This window comes from Lathyrus oleraceus, chromosome 2 (genome assembly GCF_024323335.1).
Source record: "Lathyrus oleraceus cultivar Zhongwan6 chromosome 2, CAAS_Psat_ZW6_1.0, whole genome shotgun sequence".
NCBI classification, from domain to species: Eukaryota; Viridiplantae; Streptophyta; class Magnoliopsida; order Fabales; family Fabaceae; genus Lathyrus; species Lathyrus oleraceus.
The window spans coordinates 469,613,670-469,639,866 of record NC_066580.1 but is presented as its reverse complement, the minus strand read 5'-3'; the positions used below and the strand labels follow the sequence as shown (position 1 = coordinate 469,639,866).

Sequence of the window (26,197 nt, the reverse complement as noted above, 5' to 3'; positions counted from 1 at the left end):
GAGAGGTCAGATTAGTGAGGGTTAGAGAGCTGAATTAAAATAGTGAGGCAAGAGAAAAGTGAGAGATGAAGAGCAAAATCCATTTTCGCATAAAACAGAGCAACTGCACTAGATTTGCGATTTCTCCTTCGTTCACCGTCGGATCGGGCTGAAATTTGGACAGCAGGTTCGTGACTCGTGGTACTTCAATCTGACCATTTGGATCGTCAATCAGAGGTCTGAGGTGGGAGAAATCGAGCTCGGACAGTAGCAGTATTTTCTGATTTTTCTGCTGAATTTTATTCTCAATTTCATGCTTGTTTTCTCATTGTTTTGGCTGATTGTTATGCTGGTTACCTTGCTGTTTTTGGCTGGTTACTGAGCACGAATTTGTGCCATATTTATAACTCTCTTGTACCCATATTTTGATCATAGTGGAGCTCTATTACTAGCTTGGTCCCGTGGTTGTTTACTTCTCACATTGAGAAGGTTTTTCCATGTTAAAAATTATTGTGTCCCTTGTGGCGGTGATTTTAGTTGCCGTGATTATTTGTTGTTGCTCCTCACAGATTCTTGCAAGTTTGGGAAATTGATTATCCGCTGCATATTACTCTGTTAGAGTTGTTATTGTTATTTGTTGTTGAATTTCCTATCAGAGTGGTATCAGAGCTCTTTGGTTAAGGGGCTGTTTGACTTGTTTGAATGATGGAGGAAAATAAAATAGAATGATCTGTTTGAATGGCTCTAATTATCACTTGTGGAAGGGAAAAATGAAGGATATGTTATTTGTGAAGAATTTGCATCTTCCTGTGTTTGCTAGTGAGAAACCAGAATCCAAGACTGATGAGGATTAGAGTTTTGAACATCAGCAGGTTTGTGATTTTATTCGGCAATATGTAGAAGACAATGTTTATAATCACATTGTTAATGAGGAACATGCAAGAACCTTGTGGAAGAAGATTGAATCTTTATATGCTTCTAAATCAGGGAATAATAAGTTGTATTTGTTGAATTCCTTGATGAATTTGAGGTACAAGGAGGGGACTTCTATTTTAGATCAACACCCTTTCTTTATCCGAAACCTTTCACTACCAATCTGGCTTTATACCTTGGAGATGTAGAAGTGCTTTCTTGATAAGAATAATACTATATACATATCAGTTAATTATCTCATTTAAAGCTAAAGAATCCGACTTAGTAAAAATCATGATAAAGTATATTACTTTGTTTACTTACCTTTTACTAGGTGTTATAATGATTTTGATTTCTACATTAGCTTATATATTTAACATAACAAAAATAGAAAAAAAAATAAAATAAAAGAATATAACACTTATATGTTACCGAGGAAATGGAAATTTAACACTTTTTTAAAAGACAATACGTCTTAACCACTATAAAATATTAATTTTGATTTTAGTCTCTGAATTTTACTGGTCCTCGCCTTTTTATTAAAATAGATGCTTTTAGCCCATCACTTTAGAAGTATGGACTGAAAGTGGACGATACTTTTACAAGGTAAACTTGAAAGAACCTTAATTTTATTAAAAATAAAGTTACATTTAACCATCTCTAACTAGCTAATACTTAAAACTGAAAACTCAGACATGGGCATAAATCAACCAATGTGTGTAAAAGAGCACGTGACAGAAAATATGGAAAATAGAACTTTGAGCGAAGCATAATTGATAAGAATCCTCCAAGAGAACAAGACTTCCACATATCAGAATGTTTACTACAGTGTAATAAGGAAAGTAGAATATTTAAGAAAAAATAGGAAACATAAATAACAGGTGGATTCAAGTTATTGAGACGATTCATCCGTTTAGAAAGAACCTAGCAACGCTCATATGTGGAACTTATTATTCTGCCCTCCCTTCAAGGGCCACCCAAAAAATATTGAATAGAGTTTTGATTTCAATCACACGTTTCAAAAATAAAGGAAAACTTCAAGGTTTGAGATCAATGGCCAAACCAAACTTGGGATTTTTATCCAGGGCCTTGGTATCAACCTCACCGGAAATAGTCAGCACTGACTTGGGGAAAATCTCGTGCTGTAGCAGGCCGCCAAGTTTTCCATAATTGTTGAACCTTACTTTGGCCTGTGTCAGAGGGTCAATAGCAAAAGACCCACCAACCGTAATAGTATTCTGATTTGCCGAGAACTTTCTGGTGATATCCACAACAGCAGCACTCTTCTTGAGTTGGTCTAGATGGTGGAGGTAAGATACTTTAATGCTGTCACCCTTGTCACCACTGATAGGCAATAACATGTTCAATTTCAATTTGACGCTCATATGAGCTATTGCAAGAGATTTGTAACAGAAATCTGAGTAAAACAAGAATCTTACATGATTACTGAAGCAGATGAATCGGATTTCGTGAAACTAATTCCAGTGTTGTATTTAGTAAAACGACCAGATTGAGTATCATAGCCTGCCTCAGCACCAATTGCAGCGGTTGGGGTACCGAAAGTGGCAGAAACATCAAAGATAGGGGATTGCTTCAGTGTAGCGACTGAGGTTATGGTAGCATGGTCATGGAAGTATTGAACCTCTAACTGTCAAAGACAAATTAGACATTTTCAGAAACCGCCTAGATCACTCCAGTCATTTATCATAAAATAGAGTCATAGTTATGTACCTTGCCAGAATTATAATCAGGCAGCTTAAATGAAACTTTAGTCTTCGTGGATGGAAAAAGGTCGGTGAATGTGAGGGTCGTGTTGATCTGGAAAAGATAGAACCAATAAGAGGATTTACTTAAGAGTGTATAACATCATTATTATCTAAAAAGGCAAAGTAACCCACAGTTGATGCTGTGTCAAGTTTGACATCAATAAGGGTGTTCTTATACTTGTACAGTGCTGCCACATCTCCAGTTGAGAGTCCTCCTTTTTTCAGAGCAGTTGAAGTGAGGGCCTGAAAGGGGAAAAATGAAGAAGCCATTGTTTAAGTGAATATTAGACATGATTTGCTCCTAGCAAATGATCTTAAGTGACCATCATCACCGTAGTGCATGCTTAGTATTACAAAAGCAATAACGATAACAAGAAAAATACAATAACCAGACAATAACTTAAAAAGATCATATAGTTTCAAGACATGGACAGCTTGGAGGAAATAAAACTGTAAACAGCTGCCACTTAGACGTAAAACATCATCTTCAACATGAATGCACCGCAATACTATATTAAAAATGATCTTGTATTCATGGGTTGTAGGCTGTTAAGCCAGCACGCACTTATTGTTTCATAATAAAAAGTAAGAAAAGGATAAGAGTATAAAAAGTGAACTTAAAGTATTGCTTTCAGAACAACCAAGCTGAAAAGCCTTCAATGCTATTAACATGTATCCATTATCAGTCTTAATTATGTTCTTTCGATTACTTAGATGCTTACAAATAAAATTGCATAAGAAAAATGAACTTAAAGTATTGCATTTTCTCAGTCTTAATTATGTTCTTTCGATTACTTAGATGCTTACAAATAAAATTTCAACAACCAAACAATTTCTCTCAACCTCTGGTCTATATTTGGCCTTTCTTTAGTGATTTTTCTTATGCAATAAATGGGTATTTCAAATACCAGATAATTAATTGGTAAAGCTGAACAACTAGTTAGATAGTTTCCAATACCGACTACACTACTAAGAAAACTGGTTATTATGTCAAGTTTTAAAAATGATTTATGAACTTGAATAGTATATACCAAAATTCAAAACCCAAGTATTTCAGGCATGAAAACAGCACAACTTGCATGATGGCTTTCACCGGCAATGATCGTCAAGAACTCCCCATTTAAAACTATTTTCTATTTTGATTCTATCTCTCTATCTGTTTCTTCTATTTCTGATTCCCAACACCATCCAAGGGTAGTGCCTAGCACTAATTTCTTGGATGTAGCATTATTACATCAAACTATAAAAAAAAACCTCTGTCTAAGTCTACATCAATCCAGTTGGCCTTAAACATTCAGTTTCCTTACTGTTCATGTAGTATTACTCCCCAACGATTCACATCCAAGTGATTTCCATTTTGTCTAAAACAACCATGTTATAATAAAGACTGTTTTTCTGCACAACAACTAGGATAATTGATGATTTGTAGGGACTCACATGTCCAACATGTTTTGAAAACCACATGCTCCACTCTTATGACTAGCAATAAGCCACACAAAAATAGAACAGCACAAAACAAGTTTATACAGAAGCAATGGACTTGGGGCAGAGCTAGTGATTTGTGATGACACATCCAATATCCTCTATTATTTCATTTTATCATTTGCAGAGATAAATTTGTGTGCAGTACGGATCAGCACATCGTGGTGACCACGCAACATAACATGTAGGATTATGAGGTGACACATTGATTTCCAATGAATTAATTCTGACTAAAATAAGTCAAAGGTAAAGTAATTTATGTTTGGACATGAGTTGAAAAATAAATTCAAGGACAAATAACATCATTAAAAATCAAAAAATACAAATTTTAACTTCGAGTTTAAATCAATTCTACTTGAAAATATCCAAATATCTCCAAATCAATTCTCCGACTCAATCAATTTTAGCTCCTCCAAAAGTGGAACAAATCATACAACAATATACATGAAATATTCAAATATTCCTCATATGTAAACTTGATTGTTCAACATTTTTTTCAGAAACAAATAAATAAAAGAGGCAGCTATAAATTCTTATGTATAAGCCAAAAACACATAACATAAAATAGAAGCAATTATTAACGATGCTCTTAAAGGAACAGGAACAGATTATCATCAAACTCACAATGCAAATTAACAAACTGCTACGTCTAGGATCACGCTAGATCTCAGCTAGAAATTCAGAAACCTCATATCTAATAATGAAATTAACATGTGAAATTCGAAGAGCTTACGACTCCAGTGGTGCTGAAAGATTTAACGGTGAGTTTCTGATCGGAGTTGTAATCCTTTGTCAAAAGATCTAAGAGCAGAAACAAATCAAAATGATTAGAGTGAATTCTGATTTCAGGTTTCACAAAAGTGTTATCGAATCCATAACAGAGATTGTGAGAGATAGAGCGAAGAAGAACAGTTTCACCTTTGGCTAACTTGCCGATATCGGAGTACAGACCCGGTCCCTTTCCCATCTTCGATTCTAGAGAGAGAGAATGTGTGTTAGAGAGAGAAAGAGAGAGAGATCTTGATGAACTGTGGTTCACGAAACAGGGTGTGGCGAGGAAATGGGAAATTTTATTTCTGGCAATTTCTTTATATTTTAAATGTTAAAAAATAAAATAATAAAAGAGGATGAAATGTAGGGTAGTGATTTTCCGATTGGAATGTGGATTGGTCCAAATCATGGGAAAGTGGTGATCTGGAGGTTTTTAGCCGTTGATTGTTTAAAAGAATGAGATGCGTGCGTGGGACCGCACGCCAGCGTTAAAATGCCATGGTCGTGATTCTACAAGTGTTGTTGAAATGTTAATTGCATTTTAAATTTTGGTCGTATAATAACTTATCTTTTCATGCATTATTGCATAGCAAATAGAATGATTATGTCGTAACCTAAATTTCTAATACACAATTTAAAAAACGTCTTCCTCGTGGTCTCCATCTCGTAGCACAAGATAAATGGGAGAACAAATGACAAAACAGTAGAAAATAGTGATAATAGAATTGCTGAATTGTCCATAAATAAAATTAAAAAATTTCTCATTCTCAAATAATTGGAGAAATCCCTTCTTAAATAGAGACATAACAAACAAGAACGTGAAGACGTCTTTAATAATTGATGAGTAAAAGTGGTAAAACATAGACTATTCACTTTAACTATTAAGGAGAGAGCAAAAATTCAAGAAGAATATGGAAGATAACTCCATAGGGTCTCGAGAAGAGTTAAGTCGACAATTCACATTCAATTTTAGAGCATATATCTCTGAAATCCCAAAACAAAGGAGATAATTAGAGCATAGTTTGGTGTAAAAGACAACTCACTTCTCTACTATATTTATTGTACAAGCAATAAATATATAAAGGTATAAGTGACACATCAACTAAGCACGTCAGTAAACTATCATATTTTAATAATCGTAAATAGTTTATCGTTTGGAAACTCCTCTATACTTTTTTTCTTTATTTATGATGTTAGAGTTCTCCAATCTTGATAGGTGATCAGCCATCACAACAATTCCCTTCTTATCTTTGATCTCAAAATCAAACTCTTGTAACAAAAGAATTAATCTTCACAAACAGAATTTAGACTTCCCCCTTATATAACAAGTGTCTTAACTATGCATAATATGTAAACACAATAACCTTGAAATCAATTAGGTAAGAGCGTATTTTTCAATGCAAATATTATTGCGAGTACTTCCTTCTCGGTAATAATGTAGTTTACTTAATCTCACTTATGACCTTGCTCGCATAGTATATAACATGGAAATAATTTGCATTTTGTTGGCCGAGCACTGCTCCAAACCGTGTAAGAGCAAACCGTGTAATCACTAACATCATACGTGAGCTCAAAAGATAGTTTCGAATTAGGGATTTTTGTTATGAGTGTGGTGACCATCTTTTCTTTAATAAGCATGAAAGACTCTAAACACTCATTTTCAATATTAAAATCATTTTCTCTAATAAGGATATTGCATACAAGTTTTGTAATTTGTGAGAAGTCTTTATAAAACGCCGGTAAAAGTCGGCATGTCTTGGAAAACTTCTCACTCTTTTTTCACGTTTAAAGATGGTGGTAGTTTTTATATCACCTCTATCTTAGCTTGATCACTCCAATGACTTTCTAAGATATTTTATGTCTTGAGACAATCTCTTATGTAATTATAAAGTGACATTTTTCCACATTTAAAATAAGATTAATCTCAATGCATTTTTTAAAAAAAACAACATTAGAGGATTTAGATCAGTATTGAATTGTTTTCCAAAAACATAAAAATTGTCTATAAATACCTCTATTGAATTTTCAATCATGTCATAAAAATGAAATTGTGCACCTTTGAAAAGTAGCTAGAGCGTCACATAGGTTGAAAGGCATCTTATGGTAAGTAAATACTCACAAAATACTATTTGGTTACAACCTGAATATCCATCCAATAAATAGTATGAGACTTGTCCCTTCAATACTTCTAACATGTGGTTCATTAATAACAATGGGAAATTATTCTTTCCAATTACCAAATGCAACCTCTTGTATTATATGCACATCATTCATCCGGTAACAATATGCATCAATATTAACTCATTATTCTCGTTTTTCATCATTGCCATATTGCCCTTCTTTGGGACTGCATGAATTGTACTTGTCCACAAACTATCAAAATTTGGATATATCATCTCGACTTCAAGCAGCTTATGAATAACTTTCTTAACCACTTACTTCATTGTTAGAATTAGTTGTCATTGAGGTCGGATGAGTGGTTGTATTATTCTTCCATCTTGATCTTATGCATGTAATAGATTGTTTATGTTTTTAAAATCATAAATGTTCCAATCAAGCACACTTTTATTCTCTTACAAAACCCTCGTAATCCCATTTTTAGACTTGATTAAATAGTTGTTGATGATGTTTTTTTTAGTGAAACTTTAATTCAAGAAAACATACTTGAAGTGGGATTAAAGATTTTTAGTTCTCTCTTAATCTTTTAACTTTATAAGGTTTTGAGATGCCTCGCACAAGACTTTCTCTTCATCATCGAGTCTTTCATTAGTTGTTGTCACATAGCTCACAAGCACTCTCTTTAAAGTTAGATATATTTTTTCATTTAATTTTTCATCTTCCATTAGATCTTCAACCATGCCAATCTCAAAAAAAATTGAGATTTCCCATTTTGATAACGCACAGTCTCAAAGACATTGAAGATCACTTGTTTGTCTTGGAATCTCGACATGATCACCTATCTCTACATCTATTATAGCTCTTTCACTCTCTAAAAGTATTCTCTCTAAAAGTAGAGGTGTCTCTAAATATTCATTTATGTTTAGGATAACAAAGTCATCTAGGAATACAAAATCAATAATTTCCACTAACATATTACCCATTACACCATATAGATATAAAACCGATTTTTCAGCTAGTTTTAATGTCATATCTGTAGTTTTAAAATCCCCTCAATCTAACTTCCTCATCATTGAAAGAAAAAAACACGTATACTTGTCCCCAAATCTCAAAGGGCTCTTCCCACACTTAGTTTCTCGATCTTGCATCGAATTGTAAAGCTCCTTGGATGTTTTAACTTTGTGGAAAGCTTTCTCTCAATGATTGCACTACACTATTTATTCAACGCCACATTTTCATCATCAAGTAGATTTATTTTCCTTGTCAATAAATCCTTAATAAATTTAGCATAAACTTGAATTTTTTTTAAGACTTCGGCAAAAAAGATGTTAATATGTAGTTTAACAAGCATCCCCATGAATTTCTTGAAGTGTCATTCTTGTTCATATTTCTTCTTCAAATTAGGATAAGGTAGTTTTTCATATGGTGGAGATTCTTTCTCTTTATTTTTATCCTCCCCGTTCATAATTTTCTCTCCATTTTTTTCTTTATTTTCTTATTTTTTCAATTTATTTTTCAGCTACTCCCTCATTTTAAACTACTCCTCGATTTTCTTTCTACTCATTCGTTCATTTTTTTTCTTGGTTATTCTAGGACTAAACTTTATAAGAATTTTTTTTCTTCTTATCTCAATCTTTTTACAAGCTTCATTTTTGGGATTATCAAGGGTACGTATTTCGTGCAAATCACGAAGTAGATGGGTGGTCATTTATCTTAGCAGCTGCCCAATTTGAGTTTCTAAATTTCTAATGGAGAATTCATTATTCTTGTTTGCAGTTTATTGATTAACCTTGAAAATTTAAAAGTTTCTATGTGTCATCTTCATAAATTGAGTGATGATTTCCTCCATGGTATAATGTTTCCTCGATTGTTGATTTTGATGTTGGCAAACTCCTTAATTTGAGGCTTGGCCTTAATTATTGCTCCATCTGAAGCTAGGATGGTATTCCTATCCCATATATGTGTTGGATTAAGGATGATCTCTCTGGTAATTGTCAGTACATTCAACTTTTTCATCTGAGGAATGATGACTTATCGGCAAGTGTACCAATAATGTCGCAGTAATAAATAAAATTGATTCCACAGGGACTGTTAATTAACCAGACAAAATTGTGTAATGCATAGGAAATAGTAAATTGTGGTAGTTTTTGAGTTTAAAATGCGAAAATAAAATAAAGTGTTCAGACATAATTACGAAAACGGTCAGGTTGTGTATATAATTCCATATTTCTCTATTCTTGATGTTCGATGCATTACATAAATGATATTGACACTATAATCCCAAGGAAAATTAACAAAACTGCTATAATCAATCTCTTGCGATATATCTCACTAATCACTACTCAGATTTTTCTATCCCTTTTCCACCAGCATAAGCAGAATTCGACAATGCAACAAAATATTAATTCACTAGCCACTACTCGGGGTCTCAAATCCCTATTCAACCAGCGTAAGCACAACAATTGCCATAAGTCCAACACATAGACTAATGGTCAATATTCTCTATGTGCCTAAAATCAAATTAAAAGAGTATTTCACATAAAAATCATTATGAACAAGGAGCAATTGAATAAAATTATAGGTCAAAATACTCATGTAATATCAAATCAAACATATGTCCCAATAATATCAAAACTGGTTCGCCAAACACAACCTAACCTAGAAAAATTTAGCTACTCATAATTCAAAATACAATACCCAAAATTATTATTAATAATTGCATATGAGATCCCTTAAAGGATTGACCTCAAATGACTTCAAATGCTCTCAAAAATCACTTTTAGTGTTGTAAAACTCATACTTGTTGTGCCAAATTTTATAACCCTTGAAAAAGTGTCAAAATCCCCTTTAAAAGCCTTTAGAATGGATCAAAATGCGTCAGAGAATCCACAAAAAAAGGGTCATCATGCACGTAATGACCTACATCGCGTGCGTGATGCAGTTGACAAATTCCTATCGCACGTGCAATGTTACGCGTGATTATTCCTTTAGTTGCACAATTTTGCTCCCTTTTTCATCTAATTTTCACTAAGTCCCTATTTCTTCACACTTAGCTATTTTTTTTTCTAATTATTTGGTATTTCTTCTTCCTTTTTGCTCATCTTTAACTTGTTTTGATTCGTTTCTTCGGCCGAATTCATGCAATGACAAACTGTCATGATAACCCCAAACTTGAATCATTGTTTGTCCTCAAGTAACTTGTTTGCAACTGCACATTCCAAACAGAAAACAAGTCTCACAATAACCATTTGAACATCACCACATAATTTTTTCTTTACCTGACCATCATTCTAGCTTCCAACTTCCATCCAACAAATTTTGAAAAACGTCCTCAAACTTTGACGAGTACTCAACCTGCCTCTCATCTCACATTGACTCGCTCAATGGATAAGGTAATCTCTCAATCAACATGCAAAATAATTTATACTTATTTTTATCATGTTTAATATAATTCATCGAAGAAATCAAAACACACACATTTTAGGGTTTTTTCGGTTGTATCTTGGCTTATGTTCGGGTAGGATATTTTTGGGAAAGTAGATTTAAACCTTTGGAGTTAGGTGCCTAGTTCTCATTCTATTATCACACCCCTTTATTCTTTCTCGATAATACTAGAGATTTTACTATTATGATCCTTATCATGCATTTTTGAATTCTTAATTTTTTTATAAATAAGTGTCTTTTTCCACTTCTTATTTTCTCACAATTATTGAAGTTTTTGACCAATTCTCTAGTACCTAACCCCAAACTTAGAACTTTGCTCACTTCCAAGAACAACCCCAAACTTAACATTTTTCATACTATTTAAGAATTAAAATTCTACCTAACTCCAAAGAGAGAGTGGAAAGATAATATATTTCAAGTCATACGGCTAAAAGTTAAGGCTAAGTCACCGAAAAAAAGGCTAAGTTCAAAGTGGCTAGCAACGGATATACCTATTACTATAGGGTGACTAAAAAGGCTTAAAGTTATAATAAACAACTGTCTCGGTGTGTGTCAATCAAACCAGATAAATTTAATTGGAAATAGATTAAACAAGATAAAACGATAATGTATGGATACATTCAATAAGAAAGAATACTGAACAATGGATTTTATTTGGATCAAACCTTACTAGTTGAGGTATCTGAAGGTTGAGTACAAGTTATTTGATTCTTTTATCATCCTTTGCCTTCAAGTTGTAAGTTGTTTTCCTGATGATCAAGTTCCTTTTGGTTCATTTGTTCAATGCTAAAGGTGCAAATTTGTAAATCTGAAAGGAACATGGCTACAAACTTGCTCACTAAAGACAATTAAACTGAATAATATAATGGGGAAGAGTACTTATAGTAACTATTACTCTTCTCTAGGTATATATTTTAAAATAAAATAAAAATCTTCTAAGAAATAAAAACAAACTATATATCTTTTCATATGTTATCATTGCGGAAAAGGTCATGCATATCATTCATTGTGTTATTGAAGTCGTTATTCTGCCTAGTCCATTTTGCTCGCATATGGTCTCTCCTCATTGCTTGCTTTTTATCTTGGTTTGTGAAATAATTATCCATCACTTCAGTTGTTGCAAATCGGGCTCATAAGCTTTGAGCCCAAATGTGTTCTTCTTGCTAATTATAGAAGTCTCAGAATACATGATCGAATATCAAAGGTTCAACATACAAAGTGGGTGAAACTTCCATTATCCACCTTATAACCCTAACTGTGTAAGCTTCCATTCTTCTTTGAAACTCTGAAGCCTATTGACCTTGTATTTGCTCTGGTTGGTTATGCACTTATGATTGGTAGAACCCTTCATCATTTACCACTTGATTTTCCTCTTGGTCATTTTGAGCAACTTCTCGTTGATGCATGTGTTGCAGTCTCCTTATAGCCGAAGCGTTTAGTGGTGTTTTCGAATTAATCATCTCATCTTCGGGGTAAGCGGGAACACCTGCTCTCCTACACAATTCATTTATAACACAAAAATGTCCACAAGCTCTTTGTGCAGTGTTAGCCATGTATTTGATATTTTCAGCAATTAAATGCCCTAAATAAATAGGTTCCCCCCCTCAAAAGAGATAAAAGTCCTAAACACCGCTTCACAGTAAATTGTGATTGGTTAGACGCGACTTCTAAGTATTGCACAAAAAATGAGGCCCAAGCCCTCAGAATTTGGTGGAATTCAACGGTTTTGAGTCACATCGCTAAGCCACGCTTAACCACTCATTCTTCCCCTGACCTACAAAAAGCTTCTATCATAACTTGGGCCATTTCCTCGTTTATTACTTTATGCTCATGTCTGTAGTTCCTAAGAGCACATATAATAGGAAGTTGCAAATTAAAAAGATAATTTATAGCAGAAGAAGAAGAATCAAATACTTATCTCGCACATAAAAGATGTAGGTGCCTACCTCGCCAAATGTCGCGTTAGCATAAATTTCTAGTCCTGTGTTTTTATTTGCTTCACGAGTCAAATTGTTGAAACTTACCTAACACCTTTGTTGCAGAACCTCTGCCACCTCTCAAAAACCTTGCAAATCTTCTCAAATTAAGGCTTTCTCCCTCATAATATGGTAATCCATTAATTTGAGGTATTTTCCAATATGAGCCTCAGAAAAAAATTTGAGATTGGGGTAGGCGGGAGCATTAGAAGTAATGGTAGCTCTTAATGAAGAACCTCTTGTCAATCTTCCTCTCTTTGAAGCCATTTTTACCTACAAAAACACACACACACAAAATAATGCACAGAGAAAAGTATTAAGCGGAAATGATTGCTCAGATGAGTTTGTGAGAAGTAGAATGAGAAGAGCAAAAGTTGTGGGAAAGTGATTTGAAAAATCACTATTTATAGACCAACTAGTTGTTGCCCACCGCACGTATTATACATCCATCGCACGCTCAATGGCAACACACTTCCCCAACGTCTCTCTATAACGTCCATATCACGGGTTTTATACTCTCATTACACGTGTGATGCTAACGGTCCTCAGATTCTCCCTAACGTCTCTATCATGCACGTTATGCACATATCACGCAGGTGATAAAGTCCTATCACGTGTGTGATTGCTTGCATGATTATTTCATGGGCTTCATTTTTTCCCTTTTTTTCTTCTTCATTTGGTTTCTTTTCTTCTCTTTTTTTACTTATTTTCTCTTCTAGCAAAATAATACACAATTGTACATGTTAAAAATTAAAATTCATTGAAAAAATAAAATAGATACTTATCGATACTCCCATCAAGTGCTTTTTTTCCGTCATTAGTTTGACAATTCATGCCTAAGGCACGTTAGGCGCAAGGGATACCCTCAAGCTGATCAATTCACTTGTTTCCTTTCCTTTATCAACCTTACTACCTTTTCCTCTAGATGGTAGCATGTATCCAAGTCCTCCACATACCGTGTCCAGTCATACACATTGAAAACCACTTTTTCTTTATTGAACTTCAAGACAAGTTCACCAGTTTCCACGCCTATCAAAGCTTTCCTGGTTGCCAAGAATGGGCGTCAGAGAATAACCGACCCTCATGAATCTCCTTTTCTATCAAGTATAACAAAATTTGCAGGAAACATTAAACCATCAACATGTACTAACACGTCTTGTAAGATACCAAACAGGTGAGTAATAGATGAATCAGCTAAAGTAAGAGTCATATTACTCGGTATGATCTCTCCCAAGTTAAATTCTTTAACCTTATTCAATGGAATAAAATTTATACTAGACCCTAAATCACATAAAGTATGTGGGATCTTTACTCCACCAATATTACAAGAGATAGTAAACTTACATGGGTCCTTTAGCTTGGGTGGCAATGTTTGAGGCACTGCCATCCCATCTTTCTCAGTCATGTTTACTTGTTCCTTGACCACTTTCTGCTTCGTCCCCTTTAGTAATGCCTTCATAAATTTAGAAAACTTAGGTGTTAGTTCTAAAACCTCATGGAACAAAATACTTACCTGAAGTGTAGTCAGCATCTCTTTAAACTTTGTAAACATTATTACCCCATCTTTATGGACTGGTTTCTTCTTAATTATGGGATACGGTGGTTTGATGTAATCAGGTAGTTCTAGATTCGGATCATTAACGATCTACTTCTTGGTCCTTCTACAATGGGAGGTTTTATCTATTAATTATTCAATGGTAAATTCTCTCTTCTTTTGGTCACCTTGATTGTTACTCTCCTCTTTTTCAATCATCACTTATTCCTTTTCCATTAAAACCTCTTCAACTATTTCATCTTCACCCTTGTTGGTGTCCACCTTAAAACCAGTTTCTACAGCCTTACAGGATTCACTCTTATGATTATCTACAGTTTTACTTGTAAATCCTTCACTCGAGCTAGGTAGAGTAGTTATTTATTTATATAACTGATCAATCTGCATCTCCAAATCTTTTATAGATGCATAATGGTTCCTACTCATTGTCCCATGGTTTTTATTCACCTAATGGAAACTAATCTTAGTGGTCGTACTGAATTTTGCAGGGTCTCTTTTATTTGTGAAGGCTTCCTTTTGATTGGAGCTTGTTGGCCTTGTTGCATACCTTAATTAGCACTTGAATTTTGGTTATTGCTCAATCAGAAATTTGGGTGATCCTTCCATCCCAAATTGTAGGTGTTGGAATAAGGGTTATTCTTCTAACTCTTGAGACCTTTGATAAAACTCTGCATTTGCTCCATATTATTCATATTATAATTTGGGAACTTTTGTAATAAAAGTTTAAATCTTTCTCATGAGTCATACAACAATTTAGTTTCCTATTGCTCAAAATTTACAATTTTTGCTCTTCGCTCAGCAAACTGTGTAGTGGTGAAGAATCTCTCTAAGAATTTGTCCTCCAACTCCTTCCATATTCAAATTGTTACATTTGGAAGGCAAAGTAACCAAGCTTTAGCCCTTCCAATTAGTGGGAAACCAAATAATCGTAGCTTGACTTGGTCTTTTGTGACATCATCTAGTTTGCACATTGAAGCTGCTTCATAAAAATGTGCAAGAAGTGCCCACATGTCTTTAACCGTGTTCCCGTCAAACAAATTGTCTCTTAAACCTGAAAGCACGGAATTCTTAATATCAAAGTTAGTGGGGTCTTCCCATACGAACGCTCTTGAAACTTGTCTTTCATTGATTCTTTTGCAGTAATCCTTTATAGTTTGGGGTGGTGCAACTACCAGGTGATCTCCTCTTCAGCGTCTGAAGAAATCAGTGGTTGATCTTCTATTAAGATCCTTTGAGCTATAGTTGCTTCTCTAACTGCTCTCCTTATAACACGTGCAATTATTTCAATTTCTGGATCAAATGGTGTCAGCTTCGATCCTGAGTTGCACATACACAAACAAGAAATACCTTAGTAGCACTATGATTAAAAATAAAATAAAATAAAGATCAAAAACTAAAAATAAAATGTTGCGCAAGCATTGCCTTGTTGAAATATCAACAGTCCCTAGCAGTGGTGCCAAAAACTTAATGACTTCTCATCAAGTGTACCGATAATGTCGTAGTAATAAATAAGATCGAATCCATATGGATTGTTATTTAACAAGATAAAATTATGCAATGCATAGGAAATAGTAAATAAGGGGGAAATGGTCGAGTTTGAAATGCGAATATAAAATAAAGTGTTCATACATAATTATGAAAGCGGTCAGGTTGTGTATAGAATCCCATATTTCATTACTATTCATGTTCGATGCATTACATGAATGATATTGACACTATAATCCAATGACAAATTAACAAAACCACTATAAGCAATCCCTTGCGATATAGCTCACTAATCATTACTCAGAGTTTTCTATTTCTAGTCCACCAGGGTAAGCATGATTAGACAATACAACAAAGGGTTAATTCACTAGCCACTAATCGGGGTCTCCTATCCCTATTCAACCAACGTAAGCACAACAATGGCCCTAGGTCCAACACATAGACTAATAATCAGTATTCTTTATGTGACAAAAATCATATTAAAAGAGTATCTCATATAAAAAACATTACGAATAAGAAGAAATTGAATAAAATTATAGGTCAAAATACTCATGCAATATGAAATCAAACATATGTATCAACAATATCAAAACAGGTTCATCAGACACAACCTAACCTAGAGATATTTAGTTACTCATAACTCAAAATACAATACCGAAAACAATTAAGAAGAATTGCATATGAGATCCCTTGAAGGATTGGCCTCCAATGGCTTCAAATTCTCTAAAAAATTACTTCTGGTGTTGTAAAATTTGTACTTGTTGTGCCAAATTTCATAACCCTTGAAAAGTGTCAAAATACCCTTTTAAAAGTCTCCAGAATGGATCAGAACGCGTCAGAAAAACCTAGAAAAATGGGTCATCAAACATAACCTAACCTAGAGATATTTAGCTACTCATAATTCAAAATACAATACCAAAAATAGTTAAGAAGAATTGCATATGAGATCCCTTGAAGGATTGACCTCCAATGGATTCAAATGCTCTCAAAAATCACTTATGGTGCTGTAAAATTCGTACTTGTTGTGCCAAATTTCACAACCCTTGAAAAAGTGTCAAAATACCCTTTAAAAATTCTCCATAATGTATCAGAACACGTCAAAAAAGCCTAGAAAAAGGGGTCATCGTGCACGTGATGACCTGCAACACGCGCACAATGCAACTGACACATCCTTATCACACACGATGTTGCACATGATTATTCCAGTAGTTGCACGTTTTTGCTCCCTTTTTCACATGATTTCGCTAAGTCCCTATTTCTTCACACTTAACTATTTTTTCCTCATTATTTGGTCTTTCTTCTTCATTTTTAGCCTCTTTAACTTGTCTTGAGTCGTTTCTTCGGCTGAATTCATGTAATGACAGTCTGTCATCAAGGAACCTTCAGGTACACATTGGTCATCGGCATGACCATCACCATAAAAATTGCATCTATGAATTAAATCGTGTTGTACTCGTTGTGATCCCACAATAGCATGTGCAAGTTTTCTTGTCGGTAGGTGAATATGGGCTTTTATCTGGTTATGAATATGCAACATTAAACTTTTAGTGTCAAGTTCTAATTATCCTTTTCATTTGGCACCTTTGTTTGTTAGTGCATAATACTCGTTTTGTGCCATGTTCTTTATCGATTCTTTTACTTTTGTGTTAGACTTGTTTCTCAATCTACCTTCAGTTGTGGCACCCAGGAGTATTAGAGTTTTATTTCTCAATTCTTTTGTGAAATATTCTACTTGTGCCATTGTGTGTCAAGACCAGGTGATGGATGTCTTTTTAGCCTCAATTTGACCCTCTCCCGCACATTATAGAGAGACTCCACATCACCTTGGTCAAAGTTTTAAATGTCTGACATTTTATCTACAAACTTGCTCATTGGATAAATTTCTTTAGAAAATATGCTTCTAGCTCTTCCCAAATGCATATGGTACCATTAGGAAAAACATTCTACTAGACTTTAGCTCTTCTCATGAAATCACTTGGAACTTATATGTTTCTAATTTGACATTGAGGCCTTATATGACTTTTTTCACAATAATAATGACACAACCTTATGAGAAAGATTTTTTCTATTCTTCATAGTGGTATAGGCATTCTTTTTAAAATCTTGCATTTTATTATTGAACACTTGAATCCACACACTAGGGGGTGAATTGTGGGTGTCGTGCCCCAAATTTTGCCCACCCTTCATATGCTTTTTAGTGTCACTTTATTTTGAATAAATGAAATGACATAATTGGTAGAAGAACATATGAAAGAAGCTACAAGGGAGAGGTCTTGAATTCGAATCTCATTTCCCCCACTTTTAGAGTTTTTTCTCTTTTTTTCCTTTACATTTTTTAATTTTATTTATATATTTTTTATTTTTTAATTATTTTATTTTTAATAATTATTATAATATTCATTTTTTATATTTTTAATCTAAATAAATAAATAAATAAATAATAGTATAAAAAATCAAAATCTTTTTATTATTATATTTAACACATTATTTTTTATTATCAAAATTTATTTTTATTCAATTTATTCATAAAGCCATGAATCCATCTAGATTCATTGGCTTAGCCTTTAATAAATAGATAAAATCAGGTCAAATGAAATCGTTCCAAAAATATTCAAATCTTATTTAATTTTTGATATAATTCTTATATATAAATAACACAAGTTTTCTACACTTTTTTCCATCTACAATCTACAAATTCAGTATCATAAAATTGTTGATCTTCACACTGAAGAACAACAACACCAAAACCCTAAAAGAACTCTTCATCATCAATCATTGCAAGAAAAGTACGAGTAAGCGAAGAACTATTAAAAGGGAAAAGAATTACGAAACAAAAAGTGTGGAAAAATAAGGAGCTAAAAAGGAAAACTTTCACTCTTTGTTCACCGGGGACAATCTCCTCCCTGTAGGTCGGTTTTCTCTTATTACCTCGGTTATTGTTTTATATTTTCCTTTTGATTGGATGCCCGATAACTACTTAGGAAATTAGTTTGTTTTTGTTTATGGTGGATTATGTTTGTTTGTTGTCTTAATTTTTATTTTTATTTTCCCAATTTTGTCTAATTTTTTTTTTATTTAGTTTGATTTTGATTCACACAATTGATTTTGTTTTGTTTTTTGATTTTGTATTTAATAATCTATTTTTAATTATTTTTATATACAAAAAAAACCCTTTCTTTTCTTTAAGAAAGATTTAAAAATATATATTTCATTGTCTTTATTAGAATCTTTAATTAGACATGAAAAATAAAAATACTAAAAATATGATTTATTTCATCCCATTAGCAAAAAATACAAAAAAAAAAACACATAAATATGTTTGATTTAGTCATTTAATCTAGTTTTTAATAAAAAAAACTAAAAAGAAAATATTTTTAGGGTTTTTAGATTAAATTAATTATTAGATTTCTTTATTAAACTAATTTAGTTTAGTCTTATTATTAAAATAAAAAAATTACAAAAACATCTTTTATAATTAGGATTTTTTATAACTTTCTATGATTAATTATTATGGCTAATTTTTAGATATAACTAGGGTTAGGATAATAACAATGAGGGTTAATTAGGGTTTAATCAAAATATAAATGTTTCTTTTGCTTATTAATTATGTTTAATATTTTCTCAATGAAAATTAATTATGTATATATATCATTCAATTTAATTTCTAAATTAAATTAATTATAACATTTTTGCAAACTAATCAATTAACCTAAAATCAATGCCACACATTCAAAGTTTAAGTCATCTGTCCTTTTGCATTGAGGCATTTTCAAAATCAATTATTTATCCATCCCGATTCATTGAGAAATTTCACAATCTAAAAAACACAAAGCAAACAAGCATTTTCGAGAAGAACTACGGTACTCTGATCATTCACCTAACGTAGAGGTACGTAAGCATAAAGCCTTAACAGTCTAGCAAGTACGATAATTAAAAAAAAATTGTGTCCTCTAGTATAAATCAAACTATTTTATGCTAAATAATAACATTTTCTTAATAAATAAATAGATAAAAAAAATATAGGTAAACTCTTCCCTTAAAAATACACACTAACCCTAGGATTAAAGGAGGATCTCATTGAGGAAGTGAGAGGTGCTTAACACCTCCCCCTTGATTAACCGAGTCCCAGACCTTAATCTATCCATTTAACTATAGGTTTTATCATTATTTCTCTATTTTTTAGGAACGAATAAAATATGGTGACGACTCTATAAATTTTCCAGTCGCGACAGCTCGCGACTCTGTTGGGGAGTCTTAACCTTTCCTAAAGAGATTTAATCTTAACCTATAGTTCTAGGATTTTGCCTGTCTTTTTGTTTTTTTGCTTTTTGTTTATCCTTGGTTTATGCTATTTTATTTATTGGTTTTTTCTTTTATTCTTATGTTTTATTTTTATTCTTATTATATTATTATCCTATTATTCATATTGCCATATCATTGGAAGGGATTCTTACTATGCGAGAAGCCAAAACCCCCGCTTGAGAGAAATCTAAGTTAAGACGTAGAACTGAAATGTTTTTGTAAGGTTTCGCGTCTCAAAGATACACGGAAGCTACACTTAGAATAAACCTCAAAAGGTATCTTCATAGTAGGGATAACCCTTAATATGTTGATAATTTGGATGTGGCCCATGACTCTAAGAACCTTTTTTTCTAGAACCTACTTAATCCATAGTGACCTTATGTTATCAACCCCTAAGGGTTGTTACTAGGGTCCTGCCCAGATAAGACTTATCCCGAAGGATTACCATAGGAAAGCTTGCTCATTCTCGTGGTAAAACAAGAGTATAGTCTTTGTCTTCAAGGCTACTATCTTAAACTTAGATCTCACAAGTGAGGGGATTGGGTAGTCTAAATGTAGAGCTAGCCTATTATAAGAAGAGTACATTAACTAAGTCATACTTGCATATTACCCTTATGTCATACGGTGAACTGACTTTGGGTGTGTTTTGCTTTTAATCGCAATGTCGCGGATAGCAAGAGTCGCCACCGACTTTTCTTTTATCCAATAAGGAAAGGTGGAAAAGAACAGGAAAGACCTTAATTAGATTTTGGGTTCGGGAGGTACATTATACAAAGGGAAGGTGTTAGCACCCTTTGTATCCATGGTTATCCATGGGCTCTTAATTGCTTGATCACTTATGTTGGTCTGAAAAAGGTGTTTGTGAATTGTTTAGAAAATGTTTTGAAAAAGAGAATTTAACTTTGTAATGATTCTTGTATGAATGTATACAAAGTGGTTATCTCGTTTAGTTTTGAAAATGGTTTAGAAAAATATAACTCGGTAATGATTCTAGTATGAATGTATACCAAGTGGTGATTTTCTAGTATTTGTGGAGTGTGAAAAGTATTTTTAAATTGTGAGTAAGCAATTAAGAGTTATACCTACCCAAGGTCTTGATGGGCATTTCCTATCCTTATGAGGGTAAAACTACCCTTACTATTGAGAAGTAAGTAGTTTTATCCTTTGGATGTAAAAGGGTCATCGTAGGGTCATCGATTGGTCAGTGAAGCAACGGTTGTAAGGATACCTTAGCATTCGAAGGGACTATCATCATTTAACCGTAGGCTACACCGAAGGGTCATCGAGGGACAAAAATCATATATTCGAAGGCAACATCCGCGGGACTATGATTTATTTTATGATGATTTAATCGAAGGGTCTTGGCTAAGTATATCCCCACATTCGCGGGACATGACCGTTATACCGTAATACCGTAAAGCAACAGAGAGAGGTCCAAGATCACATATTCAAAGGCCGTATTTTACAATCAATTAGGTAATTAGGAGGAATCCCCACATTAAAATTAATACATTAAGATCAATTAAGCAATTTAGGGTGGATCTTTGCCATAAAATTAATACATTAAAATCAATTGAGCAATTCAGGGTGAATCTCCACAAGGGTATCCCGCAAATAAAACGGGATACCTAACAAGCAATCTTTTCCTGGGGGTATGTGAACCTTTACAAAACTCAACAAAACATGTTAGAATACCAAATCAGGGTGCAATCGAGGATTACACCACAAAAAAAGATCCCAACAGTAAATAAGGTCGGGTAAATGATGCATGGCTATGATAAAACATGAGTGAAAAATCAGAACAGAAAAATCAGCTACTGTCACGTTCGCTCCTGCCTCGCCTAGCGAAGGCTTAGCGAGTACTCGCTGCATGCTCGCTTAGCGAGGTGCTAGCGAGCGGCTGCGGATTCTGGTTTTGATATCAGTACAATTTCGACCAATTTTATGCCTTATGGCTTTCATTACAGCAATTATATGGTTAATCATTTAAGGTATTCAGATACATACTAAAATTCATATGCCAAACTCAAGATATTTTCATAAATTTAATCATAATGCCATATGCGAATTAAGAACATAAAGCAGTAATAGCAATGTAAACCTGTTTGCAACTGAATTGCGACTTTGAATCGGCAAATCGGATTGAATTGGGCAGAGGTAAACCTTGATACCGCCGAGTTCCTTCAGGGTTTGCCTCCCGTGAGTGTTAGGGTTTGCTTGCTAGGGTTCTTCTTTCTCCGTTTCCGTTCTCCCCTCTCCGTTTTCGTTTTTCTTTTCGTGACTGAAGTGTCGGTATTTATAGTGATTGTGGTGACCTAATGGGCTCAGAATGAAGCCCAAAAATTCTGATGTTCGCAAGCTTCGCTAGGCGAGCGTGTAGCGAAGGTTCGCTAGGCGAGCGTGTAGCGAAGGTTCGCTAGGCGAAGGAGTTGCTCGCCTAGCGAGCAGGCCAGTTTGGGCCATTTTCTGGATTAGGTCTGTAGCGAGCTGGGCTTTTGTTCCTTTAAGGTCAGTGCCTTGCAGAATAAGTTGGAGTGTTTCGAGAAATGTTTTGCAAGATTAATGGGCAAATTTTGGGGTATGACAGCTGTCGCATTACGCGAAAAACCGGTGGGAAAAGAAGAAACAACAGAGCCGCCACCGTGCGTTATTTATCCCAAAAGAGGGAAAGGAAACGCTCAGAGTAAACCTAGGAAAGAACATGGTCTCGCGACCAAAGAGGATGGGATCGGGAGTCGGTTATGCGAAGGGAAGGTATTAGCACCCCTACGCATCCGTAGTACTCTACGGGATCCACGCACAAAAGGAAAGAATATTGGTTGCTAAACACTGCTCAAACTCACACACACTGGCTGAAAGAGACAAAAGAAACTGACTGAAACTGACTCGGCAGGATGTCGCATCCTGGGCCTACTTAGTCTATCAGGCATAGACATCAGAGTCGAAGTAGTTCGGACTGGGGAAACGACACATGCTCGCTAGGATATCGCATCCTATGCATACGTATCTTCTCGGACGAGAGAAGAATCAGAGCATTCGTAGCTCGGCTGACACGCACACAAACAAACAACAGGCAAAGGCAAACGTGGAGCCCGAATGCCAATCACTGGACTTACATCAGCATCCGAACCAAAACAAGCCCACACTGGAACCCGAATGCCACTCGATGGTCTTACATCAGCTTCCAAGCACACAACAACACAACAGGTTAATAGGGAGTCGGGGACTCGAGCCTATAATTATCAAGCACACACTCAAACAAACAGACAACAAATTGCTAAGGAGTCAGGCACTCGAGCCTAGCAACTGTCAAACAACACACAAAAAGAAAAAAGGGCGCCCGGAGAGATCAGCTCAATCTTCTGCCTACATACTTCATCTGGTATGAAGATCAGGGCGATGTAGTTCCCCTACGCAGGGAAAAAGGACTAGCCTAACCAGATAACCGAGGGAGACACAACACTAGGGAGACTACGACTCGAGCCTAGATGTTGTCATGCAAAGTCGTCCCTAAGTTAAGGTTTCTAGCTAACTTGCACGGGAAGCAAGCCTATCCTAAACATGACTTGCACAGGAAGCAAGCCACACCTAACCTAACTTGCACAGGAAGCAAGGGTCTCGATTGCAACTAGGGCAAGAGAAAGGGGAGGTCTCAATCGCAACGAGGGCGAGAGAAAAGAATTAGTGTTAGTTGTTAGTCAAACTCGACAAGACATCGCATCTCGTGCCTACGTATCTCATATGGACATGAGAATCAGAGTTGCCATAGTTCGGCTAAACTATTCCTGTTGGTTTGTGTTTTTTAAGTGGACAACGTCACTACGCAATCTACCGGATGCTCGACCTTTGGAGACTTATTCACCTGTAGTAGAAGGAGTGGACGTATCCTTAAGAGGGGATAATGTGTTTGTGTTTTAAGAAAGCTCAAGCAAGAAAGGAAGTCCTAGACGAAGGAACCGTGCTACCTTAATTGACATGCAAACGAGACTACGCGGAGTCTAACAAACCTAGGGGATACAAACACACCACACAAACATGTACAGCATAAAATAAACACACCAACAAGGGGGCTCAAACATGGGTTAGGTTTTAGTTGAGGGGTCATATCAACCTCAACAAACAAACCTCTGGAATTTGGTAGATATCGCTCTTAACCTTGCCATTGAAGGGCTAAGGTGAAGCAGATGAAAGGTGAGTGAAGATAAGACTTCACAGCTCTTATCCCTGGCCTGGGAGAGCTTAAGACAAGAATGTGTGGGTTCAGAAAGTGGGAACCCTTCTACACATTTAAAACTGACTCAACTGTACAATTGTACAAGATCTTGGGTTTGTATTTGCAATGCATCAACACAGTGGTGTGAGCAAAGCAGAAGACATACAGAATAGCAGGGGATAAATTGCTTATCCCTTGGGTTCTGCCAATTGCCTCTTCACTTAGGAGGTCTTTGACTATGTACAGGGACAAATTAAACATACACAAACATTGCCTCTTAAGGAGGACTTCAGACAGTTGCCTGGCCAAGTAACAGGCCAGGTCTTCCAGACTACATGAAGATTAAGGGATATACCTCAAAGCAAGTTGTTATTAAAGCAAAGCAAAGCAAGTTCAAAGAACTAAGCAACTAATGGTACCTGAAATAGTCAAACAGATCAGTACACAATTCACAAGTTAAAGCAACAGGAAGTAAGAATCAACAGTCAATGCAATTAACAAATGGGCAAAGCACAATGCTCAAGGCACATGAGCCAAGCAACCTACGAAACAAAGAGGTTAGCTCATGATAATCAAATGAACTCAATCAAATTGTAATGATCTCTTTGAAGCATTTGTAGCTTAACCTGAAAACAAGAACTCAAACATAAGCCACAGGACCACTAGGACAAGCCTAGGGTCAAAAATGAATGAGAAAGTCAAAACAGCAAGCAATGTCCAATCAAAATCAAATTCAAACATTTAGGAAGCAAACCCAATTGGTTTCATGTTCATATCATGCATCATCATCATTTCATAAGCAAAAGAAGTCAAAGCATGGCAAATGAGAGCTCATAGAAGTCAACAGAAAGACTTGCATCAAAAACAAACTCAAACATTTCCAAAAATCACCAAATAAATCATGATAAATCCTAACACATAGCATGGTAAGCATGTCAAATTTCATCTCATTTGGACAAGTGGAAGGCAGTCAATGAAAATCAGAAAGTCAAAGCAATTTTGAACATGCTCAAAGAAGTCAACCAAACATGCATCAACTTAGAAAAATCATAAGTCAGAGATGGTGTATGATAAATGAATGGTACTAAAACCATGGCAAAGCTTAGGATGTCTAGTTATCTCATGTAAAATTTCATGTCCATCTAATAAAGTATGAGGATTTCACAAATGAAATGGCAACATGCATCACAATAAGTCCACATTTTGGTCAAACAGGGGAGAAAATCTCAAAAAATTAGGAAATGGCATAATTAATTCCAAGAAAAAAATCACCAGTGAACTAGACATATAAGAGTAGGTTTATGCAAAAAATCAGCTCATTTGGAGGTCAAGAAGCATGGATACAAAAATCAGGAAGTTGCACATCCATGGTGTGACACAAGTTGTCACACCCTACTTCAAAAATTCACAACTCTCAAACCACATAAGATAAATTCATGATCTTTACATCAAAATAAACATGAATGAGTGTAGATTAAGCACAAAAAATTTCAGATCAAATGGATAATGCCTCACAATTTCACAAAAGATTTGGCAAGATGTACAAAATTTGGTCACATTCTACAAACCCTAATGCCATTTAAAATTTACTCATCCAAAAAATCAGCAAAAATAATGATATAAAACTAGGGATCATGATGAAGATGATGCAAAAATTCCCATGAAATTTGGAATTGAAATGAATGATTTATGAATTTTGCAAATGAACCATGTCAAATGAAATAAAAATATGAAATTAAATGAATTAAAATGGATTTAAACTGAGAATGGCACGGCTGTAAATATGTGGTTCATTAAACGGGACGACGTCGTTTTGGGGCACAAAATAAAATGTTTCTATTGGCTGGCATGTGGAACAGTAGCATGCAACGTATAAAACAGATTCTGGGCATGGCAATTGCATTCTAGGGTTTCAGACATGAACAGGATGAATACTCATCATCCCCAAATCGTGTTTCAACAGAAATTTCCCAGAATTCCAAATTGAGCATACATAAACGATCAGCAAAGCATGGCAAACACAAATCCAACATCAATTTTCATCAAAACATACTGTGTATCATGAATCGAGCAAGAATCAAAAACATCAACAAACTACATTTCAGCATAACTCTAGCAATAGTCAACCATTTTCAAAAACAAACACATCATGAAGCTCAGCATGGAGAGATCTACACTAAGCATGGCATGGATTAGA

General features: G+C 34.7%; 2 protein-coding genes across 2 annotated transcripts; both read right to left on the bottom strand.

Annotated features, from left to right (window-relative positions):
- Nucleotides 1-1,664: 1,664 nt before the first annotated feature.
- On the bottom strand, nucleotides 1,665-5,253 carry LOC127120478 (mitochondrial outer membrane protein porin 2). Its single transcript, XM_051050915.1, has 6 exons — nucleotides 5,058-5,253; nucleotides 4,873-4,940; nucleotides 2,790-2,900; nucleotides 2,623-2,709; nucleotides 2,331-2,539; nucleotides 1,665-2,235 (listed from the first exon to the last, which is right to left on the bottom strand). The coding sequence occupies exons 1-6, from the start codon at nucleotides 5,104-5,106 to the stop codon at nucleotides 1,929-1,931; spliced, it is 831 nt and encodes a 276-aa protein (XP_050906872.1). The 5' UTR covers nucleotides 5,107-5,253; the 3' UTR covers nucleotides 1,665-1,928.
- An 8,276-nt stretch (nucleotides 5,254-13,529) lies between these two features.
- Nucleotides 13,530-14,000, bottom strand: LOC127123787 (uncharacterized). The gene is made up of 2 exons (XM_051053975.1): nucleotides 13,962-14,000; nucleotides 13,530-13,901 (listed from the first exon to the last, which is right to left on the bottom strand). The coding sequence occupies exons 1-2, from the start codon at nucleotides 13,998-14,000 to the stop codon at nucleotides 13,530-13,532; spliced, it is 411 nt and encodes a 136-aa protein (XP_050909932.1).
- Between the last annotated feature and the right edge of the window lie 12,197 nt (nucleotides 14,001-26,197).

Coding starts and splice junctions, on each gene's coding strand:
- LOC127123787 (XM_051053975.1), bottom strand. CDS start 14,000: ATGTTTACAAAGTTTAAAGAGATGCTGACTACACTTCAG. Junction 13,902..13,961: donor AGATGCTGACTACACTTCAG/GTAAGTATTTTG, acceptor AAATTTATGAAG/GCATTACTAAAGGGGACGAA.
- LOC127120478 (XM_051050915.1), bottom strand. CDS start 5,106: ATGGGAAAGGGACCGGGTCTGTACTCCGATATCGGCAAGTTAGCCAAA. Junction 2,710..2,789: donor AACTTGACACAGCATCAACT/GTGGGTTACTTT, acceptor TATCTTTTCCAG/ATCAACACGACCCTCACATT. Junction 2,236..2,330: donor TCATCTGCTTCAGTAATCAT/GTAAGATTCTTG, acceptor ATTGCCTATCAG/TGGTGACAAGGGTGACAGCA.